The 26,710-nt window shown below is 52.6% G+C and overlaps 10 protein-coding genes across 10 annotated transcripts; 4 read left to right on the top strand and 6 right to left on the bottom strand.

The window, feature by feature from the left end:
• Positions 1 to 781: 781 nt before the first annotated feature.
• On the bottom strand, positions 782 to 7,712 carry PHYSODRAFT_351187 (hypothetical protein; the record flags this gene model as incomplete). Its single annotated transcript, XM_009528155.1, has 16 exons — positions 782 to 1,289; positions 1,464 to 1,551; positions 1,622 to 1,746; positions 1,843 to 1,945; positions 2,015 to 2,971; positions 3,046 to 3,163; positions 3,335 to 3,419; positions 3,451 to 3,665; positions 3,740 to 3,919; positions 3,992 to 4,222; positions 4,570 to 4,779; positions 5,305 to 5,501; positions 6,380 to 6,494; positions 6,767 to 6,877; positions 6,953 to 7,165; positions 7,419 to 7,712. 16 exons carry the CDS (start codon positions 7,710 to 7,712, stop codon positions 1,097 to 1,099), a joined length of 3,435 nt encoding a protein of 1,144 aa, XP_009526450.1. The 3' UTR covers positions 782 to 1,096.
• Positions 7,713 to 8,450: 738 nt separating this feature from the next.
• On the top strand, positions 8,451 to 9,451 carry PHYSODRAFT_498888 (hypothetical protein; the record flags this gene model as incomplete). The annotated part of the gene is made up of 3 exons (XM_009528154.1): positions 8,451 to 8,777; positions 8,874 to 9,135; positions 9,201 to 9,451. The coding sequence occupies 3 exons, from the start codon at positions 8,451 to 8,453 to the stop codon at positions 9,449 to 9,451; spliced, it is 840 nt and encodes a 279-aa protein (XP_009526449.1).
• A 198-nt stretch (positions 9,452 to 9,649) lies between these two features.
• On the bottom strand, positions 9,650 to 10,700 carry PHYSODRAFT_331367 (hypothetical protein; the record flags this gene model as incomplete). The annotated part of the gene is made up of 5 exons (XM_009528153.1): positions 9,650 to 9,759; positions 9,827 to 9,983; positions 10,076 to 10,314; positions 10,393 to 10,481; positions 10,552 to 10,700. The coding sequence occupies 5 exons, from the start codon at positions 10,698 to 10,700 to the stop codon at positions 9,650 to 9,652; spliced, it is 744 nt and encodes a 247-aa protein (XP_009526448.1).
• A 234-nt stretch (positions 10,701 to 10,934) lies between these two features.
• On the top strand, positions 10,935 to 13,590 carry PHYSODRAFT_331366 (hypothetical protein; the record flags this gene model as incomplete). The annotated part of the gene is made up of 14 exons (XM_009528152.1): positions 10,935 to 11,060; positions 11,158 to 11,247; positions 11,323 to 11,502; positions 11,572 to 11,685; positions 11,786 to 11,882; positions 11,956 to 12,050; positions 12,113 to 12,184; positions 12,264 to 12,428; positions 12,502 to 12,675; positions 12,750 to 12,797; positions 12,866 to 12,934; positions 13,000 to 13,146; positions 13,218 to 13,370; positions 13,447 to 13,590. 14 exons carry the CDS (start codon positions 10,935 to 10,937, stop codon positions 13,588 to 13,590), a joined length of 1,674 nt encoding a protein of 557 aa, XP_009526447.1.
• Positions 13,591 to 13,652: 62 nt separating this feature from the next.
• Positions 13,653 to 17,261, bottom strand: PHYSODRAFT_331365 (hypothetical protein; the record flags this gene model as incomplete). Its single annotated transcript, XM_009528151.1, has 10 exons — positions 13,653 to 14,243; positions 14,317 to 14,397; positions 14,475 to 14,697; positions 14,768 to 15,088; positions 15,194 to 15,246; positions 15,922 to 15,978; positions 16,053 to 16,154; positions 16,233 to 16,321; positions 16,399 to 16,812; positions 16,913 to 17,261. 10 exons carry the CDS (start codon positions 17,259 to 17,261, stop codon positions 13,653 to 13,655), a joined length of 2,280 nt encoding a protein of 759 aa, XP_009526446.1.
• A 209-nt stretch (positions 17,262 to 17,470) lies between these two features.
• PHYSODRAFT_499065 (hypothetical protein) lies at positions 17,471 to 18,565 on the top strand (the record flags this gene model as incomplete). The annotated part of the gene is made up of 5 exons (XM_009528150.1): positions 17,471 to 17,544; positions 17,631 to 17,941; positions 18,019 to 18,128; positions 18,210 to 18,309; positions 18,384 to 18,565. 5 exons carry the CDS (start codon positions 17,471 to 17,473, stop codon positions 18,563 to 18,565), a joined length of 777 nt encoding a protein of 258 aa, XP_009526445.1.
• A 139-nt stretch (positions 18,566 to 18,704) lies between these two features.
• PHYSODRAFT_503966 (hypothetical protein) lies at positions 18,705 to 20,772 on the bottom strand (the record flags this gene model as incomplete). Its single annotated transcript, XM_009528149.1, has 5 exons — positions 18,705 to 18,982; positions 19,051 to 19,139; positions 19,205 to 19,989; positions 20,061 to 20,225; positions 20,302 to 20,772. 5 exons carry the CDS (start codon positions 20,770 to 20,772, stop codon positions 18,705 to 18,707), a joined length of 1,788 nt encoding a protein of 595 aa, XP_009526444.1.
• A 229-nt stretch (positions 20,773 to 21,001) lies between these two features.
• On the bottom strand, positions 21,002 to 22,639 carry PHYSODRAFT_314758 (hypothetical protein; the record flags this gene model as incomplete). Its single annotated transcript, XM_009528148.1, has 1 exon — positions 21,002 to 22,639. The coding sequence occupies one exon, from the start codon at positions 22,637 to 22,639 to the stop codon at positions 21,002 to 21,004; it is 1,638 nt and encodes a 545-aa protein (XP_009526443.1).
• A 614-nt stretch (positions 22,640 to 23,253) lies between these two features.
• On the top strand, positions 23,254 to 25,470 carry PHYSODRAFT_498184 (hypothetical protein; the record flags this gene model as incomplete). Its single annotated transcript, XM_009528147.1, has 4 exons — positions 23,254 to 23,433; positions 23,523 to 24,957; positions 25,032 to 25,143; positions 25,212 to 25,470. 4 exons carry the CDS (start codon positions 23,254 to 23,256, stop codon positions 25,468 to 25,470), a joined length of 1,986 nt encoding a protein of 661 aa, XP_009526442.1.
• On the bottom strand, positions 25,453 to 26,358 carry PHYSODRAFT_285923 (hypothetical protein). Its single transcript, XM_009528146.1, has 3 exons — positions 26,187 to 26,358; positions 26,036 to 26,110; positions 25,453 to 25,890 (listed from the first exon to the last, which is right to left on the bottom strand). Exons 1-3 carry the CDS (start codon positions 26,340 to 26,342, stop codon positions 25,606 to 25,608), a joined length of 516 nt encoding a protein of 171 aa, XP_009526441.1. The 5' UTR covers positions 26,343 to 26,358; the 3' UTR covers positions 25,453 to 25,605.
• Between the last annotated feature and the right edge of the window lie 352 nt (positions 26,359 to 26,710).

The following is a 26,710-nucleotide window of genomic DNA, read 5'->3' as shown; positions in this document are numbered from 1 at the left end:
GAGAAAGAGGGCGGTGAATCGCGTGAAAGTAGTGATGGGAAATCAGTGGGGGCCACGGAGCTTGAGATGTCTTCGCCGCATGAATTGGTCGGACCAAGATTTTCGAGCCGAGTGTTTGATGATCATTTCGACGTCGACGAGGAAGATTCGCTGTCGTCACCACTGATTGCCGATGGTGAGCGTGATGTGGACGAAGATGACGAACGCGCGAATCCTGAATGGCAGCAGCACCTTCGCTGGAGATGGCGGCTCAAGAGACGTGTCATCCGAGTATTCTCAACCAACGAACCAATCCTGATGAAGGTTCTTTACATTCCACAAGCGACTCTTGTGCTCTTTAGGGATGTTACGGTGCCGCTGTTCGACGATGAATCCTGGTCGCGTCCCAAGGCATGTCTTTCCCCTATAACTGTCCCGATATTGGTTGCGCTCACGAGTGGATATGCGGGTTTCGACGTCTGCGGTGGTAGATTACCATATCAAGTGCCGTTGTGGCAAGCCCTTGCGCTCGCCGGTGGTTGTGTGAGCGGCATTCTCTCGTTCTTCACCCACCGGTCACACGCGCCACGGTCTCTAAAAGCTTCAAGCCTGTTACTCTCCCTGGCTTTTATTGCATGTGTGTGTTGGATCTACGCTGTGGCGAATGAGCTGATGGCGCTTCTGGTAGCGGTGGGATACATCACTCACGCGAGTAACAGCTTATTGGGCCTGACCGTACTCGCGTGGGGGAATTCAGTTGGCGATTTCATCACGGATGTGTCGGTGGCACGAGCAGGGTTTCCACAAATGGCTATTGCCGGGTGCTATGGTGGACCAGTCTTCAACGTTCTGCTTGGTTTGGGACTGCCCATGGCCTATGCATGCGTATCCGGGCGCAGTGAAGACTTGGCACTTGATGTGCATGCTTGGATTTCGCTGAGCTTCCTCTTCGTATCCCTCATTTCGTCGCTACTGGTTTTCCGGCACCACAACTATCGCTGCCCCGTGTGGTACGGCAAGCTTCTCATGATCTATTACTTCATCTACTCGCTTCTCAACGTTGCTGTAGCATTTCGGGTAGTTCTTACGTAAATGGCGTTGTTAAACTTTAGAAAAATCAAACGGCATCTTTAAGCCATCTAAAGACAGGGTCGGAGTTGGTGCTGAGCGCATCGCTCATGTCGTCAACAAAGTTGTCGCTATTATCCCTGGCTTCGTCGTAGTAGTTCTTCTTTTGTCCAAAGCGTTCCCGAGGAATGGTTTCATGTTGCTCACGACCATCAGCAGGCTCGTGATGTCCACCAGGGAGACTGCTTAAAAGCACAAATAAGTTAGTCATGGATCACTTCACAGGGGGACCAGGTACTGAACAAACAAGCTCACTCACTGCTCAAAGTTCCACTCAAACTTGGTGCATCCGATACCTGCAGTTCATAAGCATCATTATTAGTATTTCTTTTGGGATTGTTCCCCCGTCGGCACACCTACGCTCTGCAGCGTCGTCCTCATCCCACTCAGGTCGAACAGTTTTTGTATGGATCGGTCCGAAATCGCCGAGCCAACCGTTGTAGTCTGTGTGATATCAAAACATGTGAGTTGTCTTTATCGAATACAGACTTTGGCATCCTGTTGTACATCGTACGGCGTTTCGGTTGCTTTGGTGCGTTCTTCGATTGTCGTCGCGGTTCCGGTGCAGGTTTGCAGCCAAGGAAAGAGTTATCCAGTGCCGCCGTGCCATACAATTCCTCTTTCAGTGGATCTTGACGCCTGCCAGTAGAGACGCTGAATCATGAAACACAGCAGAATTACTGTTAACCACCACTAACTACAGTCGCAGCAAAGTGAGCACTATGACAAACTTACTTTGGCGGCTGTTTGGAAGCCGACGCAAGTGGCTTATCGCCACCGAACTTGTCCATAAGTGGGCTCTTCATGAAGTCATCCACGATCTCCAATGCTGCAGCACCTGTGAATGCATAAAAATATGTTAGTTGCTGCTTTTGAAAGGAGCTACTCACAATCAGCGTCAACATACCTTTCGTTATATCGCTGATGGGCATCTTCTTAGGGCCAAGTCGTCGATCACGCACGTCCTGCAACTCTCGCCGCGCATCATACTCAGCCAGTCGAGCACGCGCTAAGGTTTCTGCCATTCTCTGGGACTGAGTCTTCTTAACTCGCAGAATTTTCTGTCGCCGAGCGTCCAGGTCGGGCTGAACCCTGGACTGCACATGCTGAAGCGACCGGGGGACCTGTCGAGGCTGCCGCTGCTTTGGCTGAAAGTGGAGAGGGCGTTGCTTTCTCTCCGATTCGGCAACCACATGCTGCGAGACCCTGGTATTCCCCATTGCAGCACCTGGGGTTGAAACGCTGCGTGCAGGCCTGCCTGTCACTGGAGAATTAAACGAGTTGGACGTCGCACTTCGTCGGCCGTAAGCACTCTCCTTCTGTCCACCATCTTCCTCGACACTCATGCCACTGATTGCCCGCGCCGTGCTGTGCGTTTGACGCACACACTCTGCCACGTACGCTCCTAGAAACTCTGCAAAAGTTGCTACTGGCAATTCAGTCGCAGGGATTGTCGTCGGCGACTTTCTCTGGTCCATGCGAAGGAGCTTCTCCTCCAGCTCTTCCCTCGTCTTGATCTGCGACCCCTCCCTGCTTGTGAACTCCTTCCACGCCAAATCCACCAGCGGTTTCCCGAGCAACTTCGAGTGGAAGTCGATTTCGTCAAATGTCGGAGGCAACGAATACAACACGCCACTCGAAGCTCCTGAACTGGCAGCAGCCTTCTCTATAGCAGCATGAGGTCCGCTCTGAGCCCCTGCAGACGGCTCCGGGAAGTCTGGCATCTCCACTTCTCCGTCTCTCCACGAGTGCGACGGCTTGGCACGCACTCCCACCGCTGAGCGCTGCATCACTGCCCCCTCTCTGCCAATTGGCTGGGACGCGTGGCGCACGTAAAAGTCCCGGGTCTTGGCTGCGTCATAGCCTGCAGTCAATAGCAGAAGCACGAGTTAGTGACACTACCTGGCACTGTAGACTAACCGTTCTATGCTCCTGTACCCGTGATGGTCCGCAGCTCGTTGCAGCTGATGCCCTTGAGCGAGAACGTGCGCGCGAGGCACTGCACGCCGTAGCAGAGCGTGATCTCGAGGATCTCCTGGTAGCGGGCCTTCTCGCCCTCGAAGTTGCGCAGGAACGTCTCCACCGCGCGCGAACCTGCCACCGCCCGCGCCATTTTGATTCGCCGATTCAAAATCAAAAATGACAGGAAAAGCGTTTTTTAAGTTTTTTTTTTCAGATTACAGACCCACTTCAACTTTCAGCTAAGTCGAGACCACGCTGTTCAAGCCACGGCAGCAGCCCCGCCCGATTCTTCTGCCTGGCTTCGAGCCTTCTCTTCATTGTCGTCGGGCGCGTCTTCTGAGGCAGAATTGCTAATTGCTGCCAGAGTTCTCGTCGGATAACGCCGTCGCTAATGCACTGGGCGGTGTGCTGTTGGTCCACTTCTGGACGCACCCGTGGGCCAACACCGAGTGCTGCAGCTGGGTCTTCAGGAGCTTTATGGGACTGCTCTTGCGTCGTAGGCTGGCTGGGCCGGCTGGGTTGGCATTGAGTGGAACGACTCCGGTGGACTGCGCTAGTGCACTCGACAGGAAATCGTCCGCAGCGGCGCCGTAGACCTGCAAGGTGCAACAGAGACCGAGAGGTCAGAACGCCACCCCAAGGCTAGCGGCGCAAGTAGTCGTCATTTTACCTTGCGGGCGAGTGGAACGAGGTTCAGCAGCATTTGCACTGTCGTGTGCAGCTGGAGAGTCATGGCCTGATGGTTGCGCGCTAGCAATTGAGCCTCCAGTTGCGCCTCCTGTCTATGATGAACCTCGGTCGTCATCTGAGTCTGGAGCTCGGCCATTTTCAGTTGCAGGTTGGCTCGTGCCTGTGTCATTAGACGACAAAGAAGTCCTGAGTGATGCAGCTTCCTCAGTTTACTGGATGGCATACATTTTACCTGGTCAACGTCCCGAAGTTGCGACTTTGTTGACAGAAGCGTGTGGCGCAAGAGTGACTGCTCCTTCTTCATAAACTCCAGCTGCTCTTGCGCGTGTTTGACGGACCGAGACCGTTCGGTGCCGTCGGCCAGTGCATCTTCCGTCTTCTGCTGCAAAGTTTTGCCGACGAAATCATGCGAGGGGGCTTCGCTTGTCACGAATGACGGCAAGGCGGAGCCATCCTCAACGCGCTGTTGAACATACACGTAGCAACGATATCAGTCAAGGCCCCAACTGAACCTAGATCCACGAACAACAACAAACCATCAAGCGATCAATTCCCCAGCGATAACTTGGATTCACGACAAGAGTTCGCTGGAGCAATACGCGAAATTCTGGCGCAGTTTCAGCGATGAGAGGCTCGAGCACTGCGTCAGTGAGGGAGCATATCAAATGCAGTCCTTGCTCACGGCCGATGGAATAACTCCAAGGGGCCAATCGCTCCAGCAAAGTGCTTCCGGTCAGTAGTTGATATCTGCATGCCAGATGCATCGAATAATTAGCTTGAGTCGAGTAACACCTCCACTGAAGAATGCACGTACACGAGGCACCCAAACTGCCACATATCAGAGGCCAGAGTGGGTAAAAACTCTTCCTTAGCAATAAAAGTCCTTGCCGCCTCGGGTGGACAGGAGCTCAGCGGAATGGCATGAGTGCCAATCGTACGCTGGTCGTATAGCTCCCGGCTGGTGCTCAAATTGAACAGGCAGAGGCCCCGATCTTCAAACTGGCCCACGTTTTGCAGTGTCTGAGAGGAAAAGATAATGAGGCTCAAATACGTGTACAAGGTACAACTGTGCATGCAATCGGAAGCAAACGTACGATATTCCCGTGGACCATACGTGCATCACAGTGCCAGAAAACCAAGCAATTGGCGACTTCAGTGGCGATCGCTCGAGTTGCTTCCGTATCGCACAACTTCTCCGCTCTCAAGCCTTCCAGAGTATACAAGGGAGCTTCCATCACCAATGCGTAGTCCAACGTGATAGTCGTATCACTACTCGTATCCACATTGGCGCCATGGGTTAGCACAAAACGATCGATTTTACGGTGATAAGTTGGCTATAGTGAAGTGCAGTGTCGTAAACTTACCCGTTGTGGTCTTCTGGAGCGACATCGATACTGCGTAACGTTAGCCTCCGTTTTGCATTTTCAAACGTTTCATGCACAGTTGGGGAGTAGTTAACATGGTCATCTCGAATTTCCGCCTGGAAGCGAAACAAAAAATATTAACAAGTCGACAACGATTTGGGGACATTGAGTTAGAACGTACCGCAGTTTTCAGGCAAAGAAGCATGCTTTGTTCATGATCCACAATAGGTTTTGGCGTGTAAAAGTTGACGAGAACTTTTGTTGCGGTATTGGAATCCATGGCGACGTTTGTTTGCACGTATACCACCTCGGAACTTTGTGTAAAGCACGTGCACTGTCCGTTCACGCTCAAGAACTCGTATCGATGGCGATACGACGCTGGTCCGCATATTAGCAATGCAGTTGTTTCGGGGGAAGATGACGGGTTATCGACCAAATACTGCACTGGAAGCTTAAAATCCTACAGTGACCGAACAGAATATCAAATGAGTTGGTGCAATGAGCGAAGATCCGACACCACGGATACTACTTACCCGATCCGCGACCAACGCTGCGCTTGGCCAGCTGTCAAAGAGGATCTCTAGAACGCGCGGCGTTACCTTAATATTGCTGCAGAGATAGTGTAAGGGTGTTCTCTCGTCCTAACAGTACAAAAGATTACATTAGTGAGCTTTCGAATGTACATGTAGCTGGTGCACATGCCCAATACCTTGTCGACTTGACGAACTAGGTCGTGGCCTCGATCGAAAAAGAGCCACAGAAGCTCAGACGACACCGAATGATTCATGCACATATAGTGAAGCGGTGATCGGCCATGCTACATGAATGGGTTCAACACACTTAGATGACACGACAATACAAACCGACTCAGTGACGCAATAGAGCTTACCACATCTTGAGTAAATGAATCTTCGCAGCACATAAGGAGGGTCGTGCGCAAGAGTTCGGTGGAAATGGACTCATTCATGCAGAGCAAGTGTAGAGCTGTAGCTCCGAACTGGAAATAAAAACAACACAGTCAACCAATATAGTTACTGCACTGTGTCGTTTTGCTACAAAGCCTAAACCTGAAATGTTACCTTGTCAGCTTTGGCACACGAGGAATTGTCGCTATCAACCGAGAAAAAATCTGTCAGCATGTCGATATTGCAGCTCTTGTTCGAGCAGAGGAAGTGGAGCGGTGACAAATCATCCTGCAGTGGATGAAAGCCAAAGTTATTGACCGTATGATCATACAACAGAACTTCGGGTGGAACTGCAAACCTTTTCAAGAGTATTTATGCCTGCCGGGAGCGCGTGGAGCACCATGCAGAGCGCTTCCCGGGTAAGGTTTTCGTTCTGGCACAAAACGTGAAGAGGCAAGTCTCCGTTCTAAAACAATATAGCACGGGGGATCCAAATTAGCTTGCAAAGGGTTTAGAGCGCCAGAAAACTTGAAGACGGATACGTACGCTATCTGATAGAGAAGCCGAATCGGCAGCTGCAGCAAGCACAGTTTGAATGACGCCCAGATCCAGTTCATGGCGCTCGCAAACCCAGTGAAGAACAGTACGCCCCATCTAGTGAGTTACATGACAAGAGGACGTTAATAATACATCACCAGATTTTCAGGGTTTCGTTATCAAGTTCCTATAATCGCGTACCAAATCTCGCATCAGTGCTGTGGTTGGAAAGTTCTCGAGGAGGTGATGAAGCACTGGCTTATTCAGTTTGGGGCCAGTCATTACCAAGCAGTGCGTTGGTGTTTGGCCCTCCTAAAGCGCCAAATTAACAACAACAAACAGTGTCATCTCGATATCACACTGCACCATTAATCGAATAAGTCGTACATCATTGATCGCCGCATAAGCAGAAGTATCCGACCCCAGCTTCTTGATCAGGCCAATGTCGCACGTTGCATTGCGACAGAGATGATGGAGAGGCAAGTCCCCACTTGTGTCTTGCACGAGTGTGAGCTCCGCAAGCGAAGCGGCAAAAACACCAAGCGCCTGCACCGTCACGCATGTGTTTCCGCACAGTACATGAAGTGGCGTTCGTCCATTCTGTGCACGAGAGCAACGGGTTAATGCATGGTTTCCTTCCGAAACCACCTCGCCACAGCGTACTTTATTGACACAGCGAACGGCCTCCGGGTACGTATTGATCATCATGGTCATGAGGTCGACATAGCGATAGTTAGGACGCAACGCGCACACGTGATGCAGCGGTAACCAGCCCTCCTTTGTTTACAAAAAAAGAATGATGAGACCACAATGACCCCGAGATCCAAAACTCATCACTCTCGATGCTCCGCACCTCGTCACTTCGCCTCAAGACGCTCGGGTCTTTCGCCAGCGCGTCCAGCATCTTCTCCTTATCCTTCCGGGCCACAGCATCAGCGAATAGCTCTGCGCCTGCATCTTTGGCAGCAGATCCAGACGCTGCCGCCGCGTGTCTCCCGCCTCGCAGCCTGCTGCTCGTCATCATGGCTCGCATGGACTTGCTGATGGCACTGGAGTACGCTGCGCCCGACCAGAGCGGCGTCTTGGCGCCCTTGGCCGCGAACTCCGCGTCCGAGTCCGAGTCCGGGGCCTCCATCATGTTCATCATGATTGTCAAACGTGCTCTAAGATCCGCGCCCCTTCAAGATCTGCGCGGCTGTGATTGGTCGATATTATGAAACGGCGATAGATGGAGTGGCGGCGGTGCATCGAGGCCTGCTCCACGGCGGTCCAAGGCCACCACGGCGGCTCTGGCGGAGAGATCAAGACGCTGATTGGTCTGCTAGACCGCAAGGACGTGTTGGTGGCGTACGCTGCGAAAGAAGCGCTTCAGATCGTCTTGGTCAGCGACGCAGACGCCAATAGCCATTGTGTCAATGCCGTCGTCAAGTGCGTGGCTCATTAATCTGGATTAGGGTCAGATAGAGGGCTGAACCAATACTTTTATGTTGCAATTACCAGAGAACTTGTCACGATATCGCCCGAGTGGCAGGAGACCAGTGGATTTCGGTTCCAGGTGCTGCGGCAGCTACTCAAAGTGGAATCTGGAGGAGAGTCGGGCGAAGATGGTAGAGATGGCGGGAGTGAGGAAGAGGAACTATCAGAACGAGTGACCGAGCCCTCGTATTTGCAAGCAATGTTGGAAAATTTATGTGGCGTGGGTGCTATGATACGCAGAGTATTTGGTTCGTCTCGATGTGTGAATGAAAGCTCCACGGCTGCTGCTCCTTACTCGGTTCAGTACGAGGCCTTGGTGTTTTTAGGCGATTTTGTGAAACGACTTCGCAGCCTGGAGAAGAAGGAGGTTTATCAACTGGTGGAGTTAAGCAAGCAGGTGTTGGTGCTTATGGGTGGCGTGTTTGTGACGATGGACTACGCCTCGCAACCGGCATTCGTGACTTGCGCAGTTCTGGAGTTTACTGGCGACTTCCAGACAGCTATAAAGCGTTGGAAGGATCAAGAACTCGGTGATGAAAGTGCCATGGCCCTGATTTACAAGAAGTGGTTCGAGTGCTGTTTAGTGTGGCTGATGGATTCATCGTGTACACCTACTGCGCTGCAGCTACTCGAGAGCAATGAACCTCCAAATGTGTCGAGCCAAGAGGTATTCATAGGGAAGTCGACCCGGTACCCATTCTTGCAACAGTGGTTGGTGCTTCTTAGCCGAATGGGAGTCTCATTTCTGGAGTTTTCCGCTGGAACGACGAGTGCAGAGCCAGTAGTGCTGGCTCGGGCAGGCGAACGACCGGTTTGGGCTACGCAACAGAAGCTACCAAGTCGACAACGAACTTTTGCGGTGCTTGCCGAGCAAGATGATGTGATGGTTGAAGTGCTGAACGGTCTTACTCGCATGGCGGCTCTAGCAGGTGCTGGCGTGAGTATGCCAAAGCAATGGAATCAGCGAATCGCCTGGGCATCAGACGCTATCGAGATCTTAACTACTGAGTATGACCCCGATTTACTCTTCGCTGACCTGGTGGACACACTAGGACGAGACCACATCGTGCTACTTGACCTCCTCGTATCAAACGGTAAGATTACCGTGCTTTCTTTTGAATGCCGCTCCATCTAATTGATATCACGTTTGTCTCCTCAGAAACGCAAATGCTCGAGTACACCATGCGATACCTCCGACATTTAAGTGCGCACTGGAAGACCAGCAAGCAAAAACTGCAGGCGAACAACCGACTTGAATGCGTTATGAGTGTGCTTATTCGACTTCGACTGGAGATCGACAAGCTAGTGGCGGCAGATCTGTTTCCTTACAGTGCGGGGCCACTCACCAGACGATTGCTATTCATCGAACAGCTTTACGAAGAAGGCTCAGGCGATGATGCAGAGCGATGATAAATTATTTTGTGTTTTAATCTTCAGCGCGGTTTTACCGAGCGCAGCAAAAGAAATAGAGTTCAATATGCAAGACATGTGCAATAACACACTTGACGGACGGAATAGAAGCATTGCAAAAGGCGAGAGCAATGGCAGCAGCCGAGCCTCTCTGATCCAGAATAGCCTGGACAGCAGAGGCCGCCTCTCAGCGCTCACTTAACGCGCTGAGTCTTCGACACGAATGCCGTGCGAAGGGCGGTTTAGCTTGGTCTCGAGCTGATCTTCCATATAATGGAACTGCTGGACCATGGTGGGTAGCATCGGCTCTGCAAAAGAACACATGCTCAATGAGTACGGCATCGTAGACAGCAGCACACATGTCAACTTCCTTACCTAGCTCTTGCTTTTGGCTCCGCAAGATGGCGGAGTTGACTTCATCTGCCACGCGACGGCGTTGAGCCTGCTCCAGCAGATGCCCAAGCGGCGAGTCCGACGGGTTCTTGAACGCAATGACGGACATCGTCCGTTCGATCTCGTGAAGAAATTGGGGCTGCATTTCAACCGACAGTCATACACACAAAGTTAGCAGCACGCTCTGGGCCCATTGGAGCAGCCCGCTACTTCTCTGCTCTGCCCACTCACACTCTTCTGTCCAAACGGCGCGAGGTTCTTGATGGCAAACTGCAGAGCCTCCTCAATGTTGTGGGCCTTAATCAGCTCGATCAGCTCCTGCTTGGCCAGCAAGAAATCCATGCCGTTGTTCTTCTCCAGGAAGTCAGGGTTCATGTTGGCCAGCTTGCTGCGCGCCTTCTGGATCTGCCCCTTGAGCAGCAGCTGCTGGATGCTCATGCGCTCCTGCACCGACTGCAAGTCCACGTGCGCTGTACAAGTAGAGAGCCCAGCCGTCAGCAACAACTTCAAGCTGCTAAAACACCGGAACGACACCCCAATCCACTCACGTCTGGTGCCCGAGTCGCGCCAGAAGGCCTCCGCCACCTCTCGGTAGCCTTTGCCCACGAGATAGTCCATCACCAGACGGTTCATAGACCTAGAAAATGTATTTTAACGTCAGTGAAAGGATTGTTACGTGATGAAGTTGAAGATCGAGCGCAATTTACTCTTTGGAGATCCGCATGCGCCGGCGCGAGCTGCGCTTCTTGTTGAAGCGGCGCTCGTTGGCGGGCGTGCCGCCGAAGCCCACGTCGGCCGAGGACCCGAGCCGGTGGCTGGCGCTGCCCAGCGTGATGTCGCGCGAGTAGGTCCGCATAGCGAGGAATTAATTATCCAAGTGACCTTGGGCGCGAAATCCGAACTGGGGTCGCGCTTTTTTTTTTTCTTCGACACTTGCTGGTCTGCTGTCACATAACTTTCAGATAATCAACCAATGGAATTGATGAGCGATGTGGGTTGGTTGAAATTATACTGTCGGTGTCAAAGTGTGTTCGGATCGTGTACTTCAAGGTTACATTCAGAAAACGGCGCAGCTGAAGACCAGCTAGCGATGCTGGGCATGGGGCGCTCCTCGACGAGCGGCGCGGGCGGCGGCGAGTTCAACATCGCGTTCGTGAACGGACCCATCAAGTTCCTGAGCGAGGAGGGCGTGCTCTACGCCAGGTTCTTCCACATCGTACGTCGATCTTCGCTGTCTACCGTCCGCTGAATCATATCCGGGAATGCTGACGCCTTAACATTAATTACATTTTTTCCCGGTCGGTCTACGGCAGGTGGACACGGATTCAGATGGCTACATTGGAGGCACGGAGGGAGCGGCGTTTATCCGTCGGGCAAGGCTGATGAACGACGCCAACCGAGAGGTTCGCGGGGAGAGACTGGGGGCATGGTCGAGGGAGTATTATTTGACTGGGCTCTTGTGGTGTTTGCTGGCGCAGATCTGGCGCCTGGCTAGTGGAGGCAAGTCCCAGGAGAAGCTGAACAAGGACTGCTGGTTCGTAGCCATGAAGCTCGTGGCGCTAGTGCAGAGCACCGGCAAGTGCCAGATGCAGAGTCTCTACTCAGGAGAGCCTCTGCCCCTGGCCGACTTTCAGCTCGAGCAGCCAGTCGACAATGTGGTGAGAGCTGCAGGATATGATGTGGACTTGTATAGAACCATTTTTATCGATGGCTGCGTGGTGTGTTAGCTCCCAGAAGAGGTGCCGCCAGATTTCGAGCGGTCCTTTGTGGTGTCGGTGAGCACTCCGGTCATTGTTGGGTCGGGCTACTCTCGCTACACGCAGTACGTGATCTCCACGAAGGTATAATGCTGCGACTGCTTTAAAACTTGAGATTTCTGAGGGCAAATACTAACGCGTCTTGTGTACGAATGACTGCGTTGGCATTGTATCCTTGATGTAGACGAACTGCTCGCACTTCCCGTGCACTAGTGCACAAGTGAAGCGGCGGTTTAGTGACTTCGAATGGCTTCACCAGCGATTGCTTATGCACTTTCGAGGTAATGATTGGTGATGCTGAATTACGAGGCGTCAACGTAATAAATATTGTGTAGCTAACGAGTTTTTCGACAGGCACGATCATTCCTCCGCTTCCCGAAAAACGCTGGACAGGAAACATGGATGCCACATTTGTCGAAGAACGTCGCCAAGCTTTGGAGCACTTCATTGTAAGTTTTTTTTTGTCAAAACGGCTTGTTGGATTCATTCGTGACCTGTGGGTTTCGCACAGAATGAAGTGTGCAGCCATGAAAAACTTTCTCAGACGCTCGAGCTGCAGATCGTCCTGACTGCTAGCACTGAGGTTCGTAAGCCTTTGCATTCACCTGCTACCATGTTTGCAATTTTGTACTGATTGGCACGGCCGTGAATCGTGGTAACAGGGTCTCATTGCTGGGAAAGAGCTGTTAAAGGTTGCATCCATCGCTGCCGCGTATGTCCCAACTCCAGCTTCTGTAAGCTCACTATGGAGCTCCTTAAAAGACGGCGTGTTTCTGGCGTCGAACGTCCAGCAAGTTGAGATCAAGACCGATGATGATTACGCAAGGGTGGGTTAAAGATGTCGTCTTGTCCCGACAAATAGGTGTGGCACTTATAGACGAATTATTGCTATCTTTACAGATCGGCCAACATATCGACGAATATGAAAAGCGAATTCGAGAGGTGACGCGCTGCTCGGACATCGTTTATGCCGCTCAGCGTAGTGAAGGGTACGAGATGTCACGGTTTGGCAGCTATTTGTCTGCGTTGTCCGAGCACGAGAAGAGGGATCCAGACATGAAGCAGCTCGCTGAGGTGGGTCTATATTAATTATATGGGTGAATCTACTTTAATACAACGTGCTGATGTGGCTGTTTGTTGATTTACAGGTCGCTGGTGACCATTTTGAGACCGTGTCCAATATTTACCAGGATCAGGTAAGCTAACTACGTAGCCGCCATAATGATACATGGAGCTGATACTAATGCAATCTTTGTTGTACCAGCTGGATAAGTTACTATCGATGTACGTGTCGATTGTAAGATATCAAGCCGGCAAAGTAGATGCCGTCAAGGTAAGGATTTATTGGTGTTTTCTGGGGTGGCTTCCGATAATGACCGGGCGTGTTTGTGTGTCCAGACCGTGATGCATAATCGCGAGTCGGCAATTCACGAGGTCCAGCAAGCGAATGCGAGTATGCAGCGCAACAAAGAGCGGTTTGCAGCTGCACGAGCAAGTAGTGGTGCAGCAGCATCCGCCATGCGAGCTGAGCAGAAAATGGCTTCGGTAAGTTGACAGGATATCTTTGCGAGCCGCATTCACATGTAGTACCTTTGCTCACTTCATATTTTACGCAGGCGGAGGATCGCATGAACCAGGCAAAGGAACAAGTCCAATTCATCGCGAACAGTCTGAAGGTAGAAACAAAGCGGATGGACACCGGGAAGACTGCCAACCTTAAGACCGCTTTGTTGTCGCTGGCAAATCTGGACTTGGATTACCACGTTCAGGTAACTTTCACCGATCAGTTTGGTTGGTATTATGCGTCTGGCCGATGTTGATATGTTTTCTCTGTTGTGCATGTAGTCCCGAGCTGCGTGGGAAGGCCTGCGGTCATTCCTTGAACTGAGTGATGAGGAAATGGCTGAGAGTCGACAGAGAGCCCAGGCCTCAATCACGTATAGGAAACCAGGAGAGAAGGACTTAGGTCAATTCATTGGGCTGTTGTGAGAGCCTTATTTCTCTACTAACGGAAGGAATGTAGAATGCGCTTTTACTAAGTGAACTCGCATTTACATGTCAGACGGGAAATCCGAACCGCCATCGCCGATGTCGGCTGCGTCTGGCATTTGTACCTCCTCCTGATGAGGTGCATCTCCAGCCGCAGCGTGACTGCTATCTTCATTCTCGTCCTCATCGTCGTCGTACACATGGTCGTCCATAGCTTCGTCCTCATCATCTTGACCAGGTGCGTCAGTGCCTTCGGGGTCCTCTACGTCATTTTCACCGTTGTCTTCTTCAACATCTGTGGAAGGGCCCAATGAGTGGAAGCTCATGTCAATGATGCCTCCGCCGTCCTCAAATTGTAGACCATCAAAGATTTCCAGGTCTTCGTGGAGACTCATGTTTGTTAAAACATCGTCATCATCCTGATCTTTTTCCGCCCGAGACGACTGGTTTTCGGATTTGACGTCTTCCGAGTCAGTCGTGTTGTCTGCAACTCCGTCTTCTTTCTTGATTGGCATTTCGTCATTGGGTGAATGCTCGGTGGGGTGGACCACATCCTTGATGTTATCTTTCTCTTCTTTGACCGAATTTGCTCCATCTTGAGCGATCTTTTTTTCTTCAGTTGCTGCGGCAGCCTTTGCTTGGTCGTCAAGTTTCTGTATGTTAAAAAATCAAGTACATCAACTTAGTATTTTTCTTTTCTACTAGACCCTCGAATAGTGCACGTACCTTCGCCTTAATAAGTTGCTTCATCCTCTCGGTCATTAAAGATTCGAGTGAGGCAGTACCTCCTTTTGGAGCAGTTTGTCGCTATAATATTACGTGCACGAAAAAAAGATGTCAGACATACTACCTTTCATATCCATGCATTTCAACTCACATCGTACCTTATACATTGCCTCAAGGCGCTTGAACTTCGCTTGTGTGTTTGTCTTCACAGTCGCCCCGGAAGCAAGGAGCTTCAGCTTTGACATTTCGGCTGGTAGTTTTGCCCCAGCCATCGCGGCAGACGGAAGCTTTGGTGCTGCATTCCGAGCCCATTGCTCCAGGAGCCGCTGGAAATCGTGTGAAATGGGGCCGTATCCTCGAAGGTCCGGTGTAAGCAGCGCCCTAAAACAATTTACACAGGAGCATGTCAGTACTTGCCTAAAAGTAATGCATTCATTCCACACACACGTACTTTGAGCAAGTGACCGTAGCCTTATAAAGATCCACAGTCGAACCATTCGTCTTGCACCAGCTTCCATTGGGGCCATGCTTGAACAGCAAGTATCGTTGGACGGAGTCGATCATGGCGAAGTTATCGTTACTTTTTGCCTGGCCGAATAGCTTCATGCATTGGAGGAGCTTTCCGACGACCTCGTACTCATTGAGTATCATCGCTTGGTTCACATAGGCTGGATTGAAGATGATGTTGACTTCGGGCACGAACAGATCTGGGTTTAGCTGCAGCGTGCCAAAATTGCTCATGATGTCTAAAAAGCCGAAAATCATCCGCAGCCTGAACACCATTATCCAATGAGCATATGCACAAATCAATCGCGGTTAGATGGTGTCTTCCTGCTGATACCGCCAAAATACGAGAAGATAGAAGCACATCACTCACTGATCCGTAAACTGCTCCCAGATGACACCGTCAGTGTCGAATGGTCGTAGTCCCTTGTACATGCCCCGCACAGTATGTGTGTGAGCAAACACGTCTAGAGTAGATGCCCCAAGAGGAATTCCGACTTGTTCTGCACGAAGGGACGTAAAGAGTTAGAACGCGGGCACATACATAATCACGAGTCGCAATCCACAGACAGCGACACTTACCTGCATAAAAAGCAGCCAGGAGGGTGCTAATATACTTCGTGAATACCGATGGGAAGACGAGTTTGTGGTGGCAACGCGAGCATGTGTCCACCTCGGGTGCGTTACGAATTCCACAGACAGCGCAAAGACTCGAGCATCGCACAGTTGGGCCTTCGATGGCAGGGTGCCACCCGAAGAAGTCCATCACCGTGAATTTACGCGCTTTCATAAGCTCAATCACTTTATCGTGCAGACCATGTGCAATGCAGGCTCTCTTCAAACTGTACGAATCGAACAAACCAAAGACACGCATGGTTAGTGTATCGCAGACGTATATGTCTCGTAGGACATTTTCAGTACCTGTACAAGCCAATCATCACTGTAAAAATCTCGCGGACGTTCAACATCCACTTGTCAGTGGTCGTAAGTTTTTCGCGTATCCAGCGCTGGGTAAATAATAGGAAACATAGCGAGAATTTGTAAGCCAGGATACTGGGACTTCCGTTGGCGTGATTTACTGCGATAATGTTGAATACCCACCTGCAAATACGGCTCGACAAACTTTTCAGCAAATGGTTTGATCGGGTAGCCTGCGATCTGTAAACAGCAGCGCGAACATGAGTGCGAATATTCTCTCGAATTTTTTCTACGAACGCATGCCTTAAGCGTACCGAACCGATTTCTCCCAGTCGTAACGAAGCCAAATGTCCGAACTTGTCGAAGTTCAAATTACTATTGGTCTCCAAATTCACACACAAGATCGCCCTTCGAACCTGCCATACAACAGGTACACGTAACAACCCCAGCGATTAGTATACGCGCATGGAATTCTCCAAGAACTGAAGTCTTACCGATAGAGCATTCGGTCCACCCTTCGTCAGATCTTCCGGTGACGCCCTATTCTGCTGCACGATGAAACAACTGCCACAAAGTTGACCGACTGCGCGTCGTATCAACCCAGGATAAGCGTGAGTGATCCGTACGCCAGCATACAAGTCTCGATTACAAAAAGCGTACCAACAAACGGGAAAATTGCATCCTCGCCAATGCAAGCAGGGTGTACGTGGAGAGCGCAGCCACCATTGCACGTGAAAATGTCCCCCTTCTTGCCGCAAACAAGGCAAGGCTCTTCAATCTCGTTTGACGTCACTGGCACAACAGTAGCAGGTGGTGCCTGCATCTGCTGCTGCGGCTGCGCTGGGTTCTGCATTCCAGTGGGCACCGTCGACTGTTGGGGCTGCGCAGGAGCTGCGGTCGATGTGTTCAACTGGAAATTCATTCCGTGGCTTCCCATAAGCGACGCCACGTGAACGTTGGCGCCGGGATTCGATTGCATCGGCGGCGTCTGCTGTGCCATCGACGTAGCATTCTGGTGTCCCATCATCGTAGCCATCGCTGCTGCCTGTTGCTGCTGCTGCGCGTTTCGTCGAGCTGCCATACAACAAACCAAAAGGTACAGTAAGCATCCAGCAGCAATAACCCGCCAATCACCCAGCCGAGATTCGCCCGCACTAGCGATCCGGTGGCGCACCTGCCATCGCCGCCGCGAACTGTTGCTGCTGCTGGCGCTGCTGCATCTGCATCTGCATGTGCTGCTCCTGTGTAGTGGGGACACTGGGAGCCACCGACAGCATGGGCTGCTGCTGAGCCAGCTGGAGCGACTGCATCATGGGCTGAGAGCCCATGAAGAAGAGATTGTTGCCCTGCTGCTGCGGGCTGCCGAACATGGCCCTCGTGGCGGCCATGGCGTTGGCCTGGGCCAGGTTCGAGGCGGCGTTTGCCTCCGTCCGCATCTGCTTGGCCATCCGCTCCTCTTCACTCGCGTCCGCCGCGCGCTTCTGCTGCATGGCGGCGTCCCCGGCGCCGCCGCCCCCGTTCATCCTGGCGCAAATGCGTCGAAAAATGAAGAGTGTGGGTCTCTTTAGGTGGCACACATCACATGAACGTAGTAGAAGCCCTACATACAAAAATACAGATGACGAATGCAATGAGGATGCCCGAATAGTGGCCCTAATGATGCAAGACATGCGGCTGCAGTCGAAGAGATCATCGGTGCAAGATGCTGGCCAAGGTGGTGCGCTCCTCGCGGATGCCCCTGCGCAGCACTCGCGCGTTGTCTACCGTGGTGGACGATGAAGTGCGCAAGTTTAACGCTGCTTCCTCGTACGTCGCTGCAGTTCTACGTGCGTACTAGTTAGTGCTCTCTCCACTTCTAACCGTTTAGTATTATATTGTACCGCTCGCTGCAGTGACTGGTGGGCGCCTAAGAGCACGACGGGCGTGGGTCCGCTGCACCAGATCAACCCTGTGCGCGTCAAGTACATCCGCTCTCACGTGATCAAGCACTTCGGCCACACGACGGACGACGACCCCATGCCGCTGCGCGGGCTCCGTGTGGCGGACGTGGGCTGCGGCGGTGGCATCCTGTCCGAGGCGCTGTGTCGTATTGGCGGCACCATGGTGTCTGCTGACCCTGGCGAGGACAATATCGCAGTAGCGAAGAAGCATGCAGCGATGAGTCGCCACACCAGCAGCATCGACTACCGCCGCTGCACGTCTGGTAGGACACAACTGTTAGTTGCTAGCAGAGAGCTCTGCTTGCTAAGCTTTGTGGTGCATCATGTTGCCATGTTGAAGATGATTTGGTGGCACAAGGCGAGAAGTTCGACGTCGTGTGTTCGCTGGAAGTCATTGAACACGTTTCCGACGTCTCGGCGTTCTTGCACTCGCTAACGCCGCTGGTAAAGGTAAGCGTGCAGGATGATTGCTGCTGAAATCTATTTGCGAGAGCTAACTTACTTTGCTGATATTGCCCCCCTACGTAAAAGCCGGGAGGTCTACTGTTCCTGTCGTCAATCAACCGCACGGCCCTTTCCGCCGCGCTTGCGATTGGAGCTGCTGAATACGTTATGCGAATCGTTCCGCCAGGTAAGGCAGCACTGGGCGGCTGGTATTATGCAAATTATTCGTCGTTAATGATGTTTGTATCTGTCAACTTGTAGGAACGCACGACTGGAACAAATTTGTGCAGCCGGGTGAGATTGAAGCTGAGCTGAGGAAGGATGGTTTTGCCGTTAAGGATGTGTCAGGCATTGTGGGCGATCCGATCTTCCGTAGTTGGCGTATTCACCCCACCTGCACCGACATCAACTACATCATGTGTGCGTTCAAACCTGAGGAGTAATTAGCAGCAGCATAAAGCAGCCTCCACAGCAACAACCTGTTCCGACACAGATTGATCAAAACGTCTCCTATTGGCGACGAAGTCTCATTGACCACTTGAAATGCAAGTCTTCTGCTGCTCGTTCGTTCCGAAAGTCGATCTATCGTTCGTCTTCACGTTCGCTTCCACGTTCTTCCTGGTCACTCTTGGACCCATCGTCCGTGCGAGTATTGTAATAACGCTGTGCGTTCCAATATGCTGCAACTAGCGCCTCGTAGCGCTCGTTCTTCACAAGAGAAAGCTGTAGGTCGTGGTCGTCCAAGGTAGTTTGATCCTTCAGCATTCGATGAAACAGTCGGTCTCGAGCAGCTTCGCTTGTCGGCCAATTTGATTCCACTGCAAGACTCGCGAGCTCCTTCCACTGGTGCTCCAATGCATCTGGAAAGAAAAAATCACAACAGTAATTAAAGGCCGTCAATGTGAGAGATGCATGAGCGGATACTTACTTTCACCGCTGAACTCGACGTGAATGTGCGTGTTGCTGTCCTCCCCATCATTGATTTCGGCATTGTCTTGAATCTCTTTCAATTTTCGTCTGCACGGCGATTACAATTTGTGGACAGTCCTACCGATCAAGATGAAATGTCAACTGATACTTACCTAATTGTTCGGAATGCGCTCATGGAGATGAACACGACCGGAATCGAAGTCTGCTGAACCGCAACTGCAGCAGCTAGTGAGCTAGCTGCATGTGGAAATCGTTGATCGCCCATAATGATTCCTGCTGGGCGAATCGAATCGAAGAATGCCAACTGCCGCACTAACGAGCATCCGCGAGAGCTTTTGGGATCTCGCAATCTGACGGCAATGAAAGTGTCCGTCGTTATCCCTTGACGCAAGCGAGCATTTTGCGAGATTCGCATGGGGTCTGTCTCGCACGGGTTGGACGCTTGAGGGTCCGGAAAGATAAGGTCGTGTCTGCCAATAGGGAGATTTACCCCAGTACTACTTCCTGTTGCGCTGTAATCTGCAGGCTTGATAAACTCGTATGTATCCGCAACCAATTCCGTTTCCGCTGAAGTTGCCACGGAAATGGATAGAAAACCAGCGCTCGCATCTTCGATGAGGAACGCTGCAGATCGACGCAAAGGATCACTCTCGCCTGGGTGCACCGCGAATCGATCAACTGCGCATGCTGCGCTGAATACGAAGCGTAGCTGTTGGCTTTCACCGGGGCGAACTGCAACCATTTGCTCTAGCAAGCGTGCTCCAGAATCTGTAGATACCATGACCAACGGGATGTTGATCGGATGCGGCAATGACGACGCAGGAGGAATTCGCACGCGCATGGGTTTTTCACCCACTCGCTGAACAAACACAACGCCCTTGGCTCCAGCTTCGTCCGCGATTGCAGCCTTCTGGTGCATCGGGCAGCCGAATACGCTCTAGCAACAAACATGTACAAACTTAGAAGAGTGCACAGTCAACGAAACATGTATGGCAGTAGACGACTTACCGGTACAAGCACGTACTTGTCTGTGACATTGATCGAGAGTGGGGAGCACCCATCGAAAGGTCGAGCTAATACCAGCTCTCGGAAGGCACAACTCGGTGGTGAGCCATCTGAAGACAACACAGCGTAGAGCTTGAGCTCCGTTGTTTTGTCGCCGACACTTGCCACCTGTAACAGCGCAAGACACGTGCTTCTTAGATCCCCACGTCTACAATTATGTTCATATCTTCTTCAGAATCCTTACCACGTAGTCAAAGGTCTCTTCATTGCTGGGATCGTAAGTAAATGCCGACGCGGTTGCTGCTTCAATAACGCTTTCCTTGATAGCCGTCGGCGGGGGTTGGATGCAGCGACCGTCGTGAGTCTGGAAGCGCAGGGTGCGCGGTAACGCCGCCGCTTGCAGCTCTCCGACAGCCTTTTGCAGCGCAACACCCTCGAGCGACACGTCGTTGACAGCGATCAAGCGGTCGCCGATCTCCGCCAACCCAGAGGCCTCCACCGCTCGACCCCGACCCTCAGAGTCCGCAACAAACTCCAGCACTTCCAGCTTGTCGCTCAGCCGCAGGCCGAGCGGCGCGCTCGTCGCCACCACAACCGAAAACTGCTGCGCTTCCAGAGAGCATTTGTTGGCGACCACAGTGTCCGCACTGCTCACATCAGCGACGACCGACGCCGCTGCGAGGAGAAGCGGCAGGAGTCTGCACCACTGTGCCATGCTTGTCAAAGATCTTGACAAACTTGAAGTGGCCCTTACAAAAATCAAATAAGTTCACGAAAGGACACTTCATGATCGGCATACGCCAACGTGATACTGGCTGGCCCATTTGTTGCCATCCGCCATACACATATTTTGGAGGAGCAGTAAGTAGTAGTTCTTCACCTTGTTACTATCTACGCTAGTCTAGTTTCAGCAACTTGTCCATGGAAAGGTAGGCGACCGAATCTTAGAATTCATTCTCGTGCGCCCACAGCTTGAACGTGCGGTCGAAACCACACGAGACAACGTGCTTTTCGTCCGGGGCGAAGTCGGCAGACATTACCTTGCCGTCGTGCCCGCGCAGTGTGGTTATCAACTTCCAGTCGCGAGTTCGCCACAGCTTAATGGTTGAATCGTACGACGCACTCAGCAGGAGTTCACCGGACCCAGGCGAGAAGCGCACGTCGCTCACCAAATTGCTGTGCGCTGGAATCATGTACGAGCACTTCTGCTGGCGCAGATCCCAGATACGAACACTGCGGTCATCACTACCCGAGGCCAACTGCACACCGTTGGCAGCAAAGTCCATCGACAGAATCTGCTTGGAGTGGCCCTGCAGCGGTAAGATGGCCTTGCCCGATCGCAGATCCCACACGCGCCCATTGCCGTTCAAGTCGCCAGTAGCCGCGAGTGCGCCGTCTTTCTGAAAAGCGATAGCGTACACTTCTTTGTAATGGCCCTCCTGCAGCAGTAGTTCTTGTGCTGTTGCGACGTCCCAGAGTCGCCATGTGTGATCGAAACTCGTTGTACCCACGTAGTTGCCAAGTGGGTGAAAAGCTACCTTGCCCAGTCGCGCCTTGTGTCCTCGCAATACAGCCAAAGGTTCACTGCGTGCCGCGCTCCAAAGCCTGGCAGTGCCATCTGCAGAGCCACTGCACAAACACACCGAGTCTGCGCCGTCCGTCATTTCAGAAAAGGTGTTACTCGGATGCCATGCCACTGCACTTACGCGGTCTTCGTGTCCGCGGAATACCTTCACTTCAGCAGCGTTATTGGCATCCCAAACCTTCACGAGGCTACTCCACGAGCCTGTAGCCACATGCGCTCCATCAGCTGAATACCGAACGCTAGCGAGCGGTCGGACATCGCCGTTTTGACTGGCAATGTTGGCCATTCTGAGCGCTGTGGCGTAGAGCTCCGCGGCATGGTGATCCATTGTCCGCGCCCGCTCTTCCGCACTCATCTGCTTCTCCTGTCGCTCTCGCTTCAGCCGCGCGCCCACAACGCTCGTCGTGTGAGCAAAAACCGCAGCACGCGCAGTCTTGAGCCCGTCATTTTTAATGGGAACGTAGAACAATTGGTCCTCCTGCGGCTTCGACGCTTGACCTGCCGCGCCCTCATCCCCTGCTGCAGTCCCCTCCGCCGGTGCACCAGCACCGCCATCCTGCTTCTGGATATCCGCCAGCACCTGATGCACAAAGCCCGTCTCCTCTGCTTCCAGCTCCAGCCGCGACAGGATCTCGCGCAGTCGCTCGCGGCGGTCCGCCGGCCGCTCTCCGAACAGCGTGATGGGCTCGCCAAGCTGCCGTAGCCGCCGAATCACTTCCTCCACGCTGGTGGGCACTGCGATGTTGCGCGCGCGCTTCTCCGCTTCGATGCGGCGCAGCAGCTGCGCGTGCTTCTCCTGGGCGGCGCGACTGCTCTCCGACAGCTGCAGCACCTCCGTCTCCACGTTGTCCGAAACGTTCACGTTGCCCGCGCGGATGGCCGCCTCCAGGTTGCTGGCCATGCGCCCGCCGCCGCTAGTGCCGCGCACACTGCTGGGCACCATGTCGCCGGCGCTGGCGTCGATGGCGCCGAAGTAGATGCCCTTGCGCTCGCCCATGGCCGCGATAGTATCCTCTGCTTTTGCGTTTTGTATGAAGTGGTGGATCTCGTTAAGTGCGCTTTTAAACCGTACTTAACCCAGTGAAATTTATCCTACGAAAAAGGATCAAATCCTTTGTTGATGTGGTACACACATGCCGTTTTATCCTAGCGAGGCCGCCGTAGGATAAAAAATGACTTGGCGTTTGTATCGGAGGCGTCTCCCATCTTATCGGTCGTGTCGCATTTGACAAAGCCACCGTTGGAAGCATAAAATTGTAGAGGTATTCAGACCAATACTCAGCTCAAGTCTAAATGCGATTTTTCCTAGCGGATAGAATAAATCTGGATTTTTGATAAGCTGTTAGAGACACTTTTCATGCGGCAATTTCGCAATGATGGACAATGAGAGACACTACTATCTTGTAGAGGAAGGAAAAGGCTTTGTGTGTGTGGCTTCAGATACTCGTATTTCCCAGCAGTCGTTTCTGTATAAAGCGCTAAACTTTTGATCCTTTCTTTTATCCTACGGCCAGGCTCACTGGGGTTAAGGTATGAGTAAATTCACACGTCAACAGATCGCAGGCGCACTTGAAGTGAATCGCGAAGACCCGCATGACGAGCCAGGCGCACATGGCGGCGGCTCTGACGCCTGCAGCGACGCAACCGGCGTTCTGTGGAGACGACAGGTGGGTGGCCAGGCACCTAAAGGATCGAGATGCCGAGCGCGTGCGGCGTAACAGCCCCGACGGCGGCTTCACCGCTGTGGAGACCGTACACTTCGACCGCGCCGAGTTCACCAAGCAGATTCAGGTGCGTGGACGGATCTACAGTGATATGTAGTTTGGATCAATGATAGTGCAGTTAGAGCTCATATATGCGCGGTGTTTTTATGACGTCAGGAGTTCCTGGACGCGGACGTGAGCGACGGCTTCGTGATCGGGCTCAAGCGTCGCAGAGAGTTCGCGTTGCAACTGTGCGCCGACTACAGGAAGTTCACGGAGGCGCAAAGGCTGGAGCTCGTGCTAGCGCTGGCGGTGGACCTGGGAGTACGAGACCTGGCCCTGATGATGAAGACGCTGCCCTCCATCAAGCGTTCTGGTCTGGTGCTGAATGTGGCTGCCGCTGCGTTGGGTTTCAGTCGCAAGAACGACCCCAATATCTCCAAAAGTGTTAAGCGGGGGCTTGTGCCGCTTGCGGAACAGTTTTTCCTTCTTGTCGGAACCATTCAACCTGGGCCGTTGTTTTTGCTCAACTTACGAGTGGATTTGGGCATTTTGATCGAACGTCACCGGGAGAAGCTACCCAAGTCAAGCGTGGAGGCTCTGGAGCTGTTAGATTTGATCATGCGCGACTTGTTCGCCACTCAGGGCAGCATGCGCTTCCGACGAATCGACTTGGCTTCAGAAGACTTGGCTGCATTTGTGCTCAAGAATGAGCGTGTGCACCAGATTCGAGGCTGGGCGGACCTGCAGCGGCGTCTAACGGGTCAACAGCGCTACTGCTTCGGCCTGTTCCATATGCACATGCCGCATGCCCCGCTGGTGTTCGTGCAAGTGGTTGTGACGGATCACCTCTGCAACAATATCACTCCTATCCTGGAGGAAGAGACACCGGTTGTGAAGAAGCCGTCGCACGTTATCTTCTATTCCGTGTCGACAGCAAACTCTGGTCTTCGAGGCTTAAACATCGCAAGCCACTTACTGTTCCTCACGATTCAGCGCATGACCAGCATGTTCCCTCAGTGTACAACAGCGGCTACGCTGTCACCAGTGCCAGGTTTTGCCCGATGGTTCAAGGCAGCTCTTGCTAATGGTGACCAGCAGTCGCAAGCCACCACGGACGCAAAGAATGTGCTGAAAAAGAAGCAGCACAGCGAGTTGCGTTTGGAGCCGCCAGAACGAAGTTTCTTCACCACGGAGCAAGCTCAGCGCCTCACAATGAAGTATGGTGTGAACCAGTTAGTGTTACACAAATGGCTGCTCAAAAAGATCAGCGATCCCGAGTGGCACAAGGACATCGAGCTGGTTGAAAACATTCGTGACGTCATGACAGCCGCTTGCGCCCGATACATCCTCTTTGCTCGGAAGCAAGATAAAATCCTGGATCCTGTGGCAAACTTTCACCTCCAAAACGGCGCCCAAGTTGAGCAAATCAATTTCATGGCTGATACGACGCCATCAGCGCTGGCATCGGCGCTTGGAATGATGATCAACTACCGCTATAGTATGCCTTCAATCGATGTCACATCGCTCTCGTACAAGCGGCAATCCTTGGCGGCGGTATCTCCTGCAGCAGCTCGGCTTGTTTGGCTGACAGAAAGCGTCATTCTGGATGGTAATAGCAACCTATGCGGTGGTTTTGTTCGCTAGAGCGAGCTGTCTAACAATGTGTCTTTGTATTTACTGCAGAAATCGAGCGGTTGAAAGATGAGCGTAACACGCCGCTATTTGCCAAGGTTTTCCGCGCTGGTGAAGTGATTAGCGCACGTGGATCTCTACCCACAGCCATTTATTTCATTGCGTACGTTGTCCTGCTTGTCACTACACTACTTTGAGCACGAACTAACATCTCTTCTGCTGTTGCCAAAGATCTGGCAGGGTTCGTGTGCAATCGGCGCACCCATACAACTTGAGCGAAGGTCAAACATTTGGTGAGCGCGAGTCGCTGAACGATGAGCCAGTGGCGTTCACCGTCCGCGCTGAGACCGTGACGCACTTGCTGCTGCTGCCGTACAATGATGTGAAGGCTCTTCAGCGTGAATCAAGCGCGCTGCGCGACTACGTCGGTAGTGATCCGCGTGTGTGGCAACAGCAGCTCTACATGTCATTCCACGGTAGTAAGTTGTAAGGCTTGGCAACAACCGAAAGAGGAGACGCTGAAAACGTTAAGGTGAATGGAAAACACTATACTACATACAAGCCTCGGGAACGGGAGCGAGATATGGCCGGTTACGGATTATTGCGCGCCCTACGCGCATCAGCTCTACTTTTCAGCCTTGGCGGGCAGGTCTTCCAGACGCAGCGTGCCCTCCTTCAGCATGGCAATCTCGGCGCGCGTCAGGAAACGGCCACCGGGTCCACGCGGACGCCGCATTGCGTGCTTGTGTCGCGACTGGTGCAGGTACGCCTTGCGCTGGCGAAGGTTTCCCAGTTTGGCCTCGAGCTTGGCGCGCTGCTGCCGCCGCACCATGATGCGGTGGTACTGCTTGGCGTTCACGTAGACGGGTTCCTCCTCGACGGCGTCCGCCACCGCGGGGGTCGACGCTCCCTGAGTCGTCAGAGCATTTAACAAGGGCGAGTTCAGCTGTAACCCACCATCAACCAACGGAGCAATAAGGCAAGCAAGCGAGCATCACCAAGCCGATCCATTAGTGTGCCGAGACACAGCAACCGCCAAGACGATCTGCACGTACCAGGAACTGTGGCATCATCATCATTTGGCTGTTGTACAACTGGCGGAGCTGCTCGTTGTTCGGCTGCTGCTGTTGCTGTCAGTCAAAAACGCACACGGACGTTAGTGTTGCGCCATATTTCTCTGCGCAGCATGACGATGGGGGCACGTACAAGTTGCTGGAGGAACTGGAGCTGCTGGTTCTGGTACAGCGCAATCTGCGCGGCCTGCGCCTCCGTCAACGCCTGGGCCTGCTGCTGCGTCTGCTGCTGCTCGGACTCGGGCAGCTCCTGCACGTGCGTCGGCGTCTGCAGCTCGACGGACTCCATTGTTGCTGTATCTCTGCGCGCACACGCACACAGGTGAGCCATATACACGCACACACGTCGCAGGCATCTTGAAGTGCTTCTGACGCACCTGCAGCTGGGGAATCGGCGAATGAGCGTTCTTGGAGGGAACTCCTTACGCAATGATTGGACGGGCGCGCTGGCTCCAATGAGAATCGTCGGTGTGCACCACACCAATACCTGCTCATTTTCTATATCCTGACATAGCCGTCCTCTCAATTTTAGACCTTGATAATCTTCGATCGTGATACTCTTATACCCCGTATATTTCGATACATGTAGCGATATCGCGTACTGAAAACCCACTTCTAATTCGTCAAAACTCCTCCATCTTTTCGTCCAATGCGCTG

This window comes from Phytophthora sojae, assembly GCF_000149755.1.
Source record: "Phytophthora sojae unplaced genomic scaffold PHYSOscaffold_4, whole genome shotgun sequence".
Lineage (NCBI taxonomy): Eukaryota > Oomycota > Peronosporomycetes > Peronosporales > Peronosporaceae > Phytophthora > Phytophthora sojae.
Note: the sequence above shows the minus strand (reverse complement) of the source record. Positions and strands in the feature narration are given on the sequence as shown.

Coding starts and splice junctions, on each gene's coding strand:
- PHYSODRAFT_285923 (XM_009528146.1), bottom strand. CDS start 26,342: ATGGAGTCCGTCGAGCTGCAGACGCCGACGCACGTGCAGGAGCTGCCC. Junction 26,111..26,186: donor TCCAGTTCCTCCAGCAACTT/GTACGTGCCCCC, acceptor TTTGACTGACAG/CAACAGCAGCAGCCGAACAA. Junction 25,891..26,035: donor TGATGATGCCACAGTTCCTG/GTACGTGCAGAT, acceptor CTGACGACTCAG/GGAGCGTCGACCCCCGCGGT.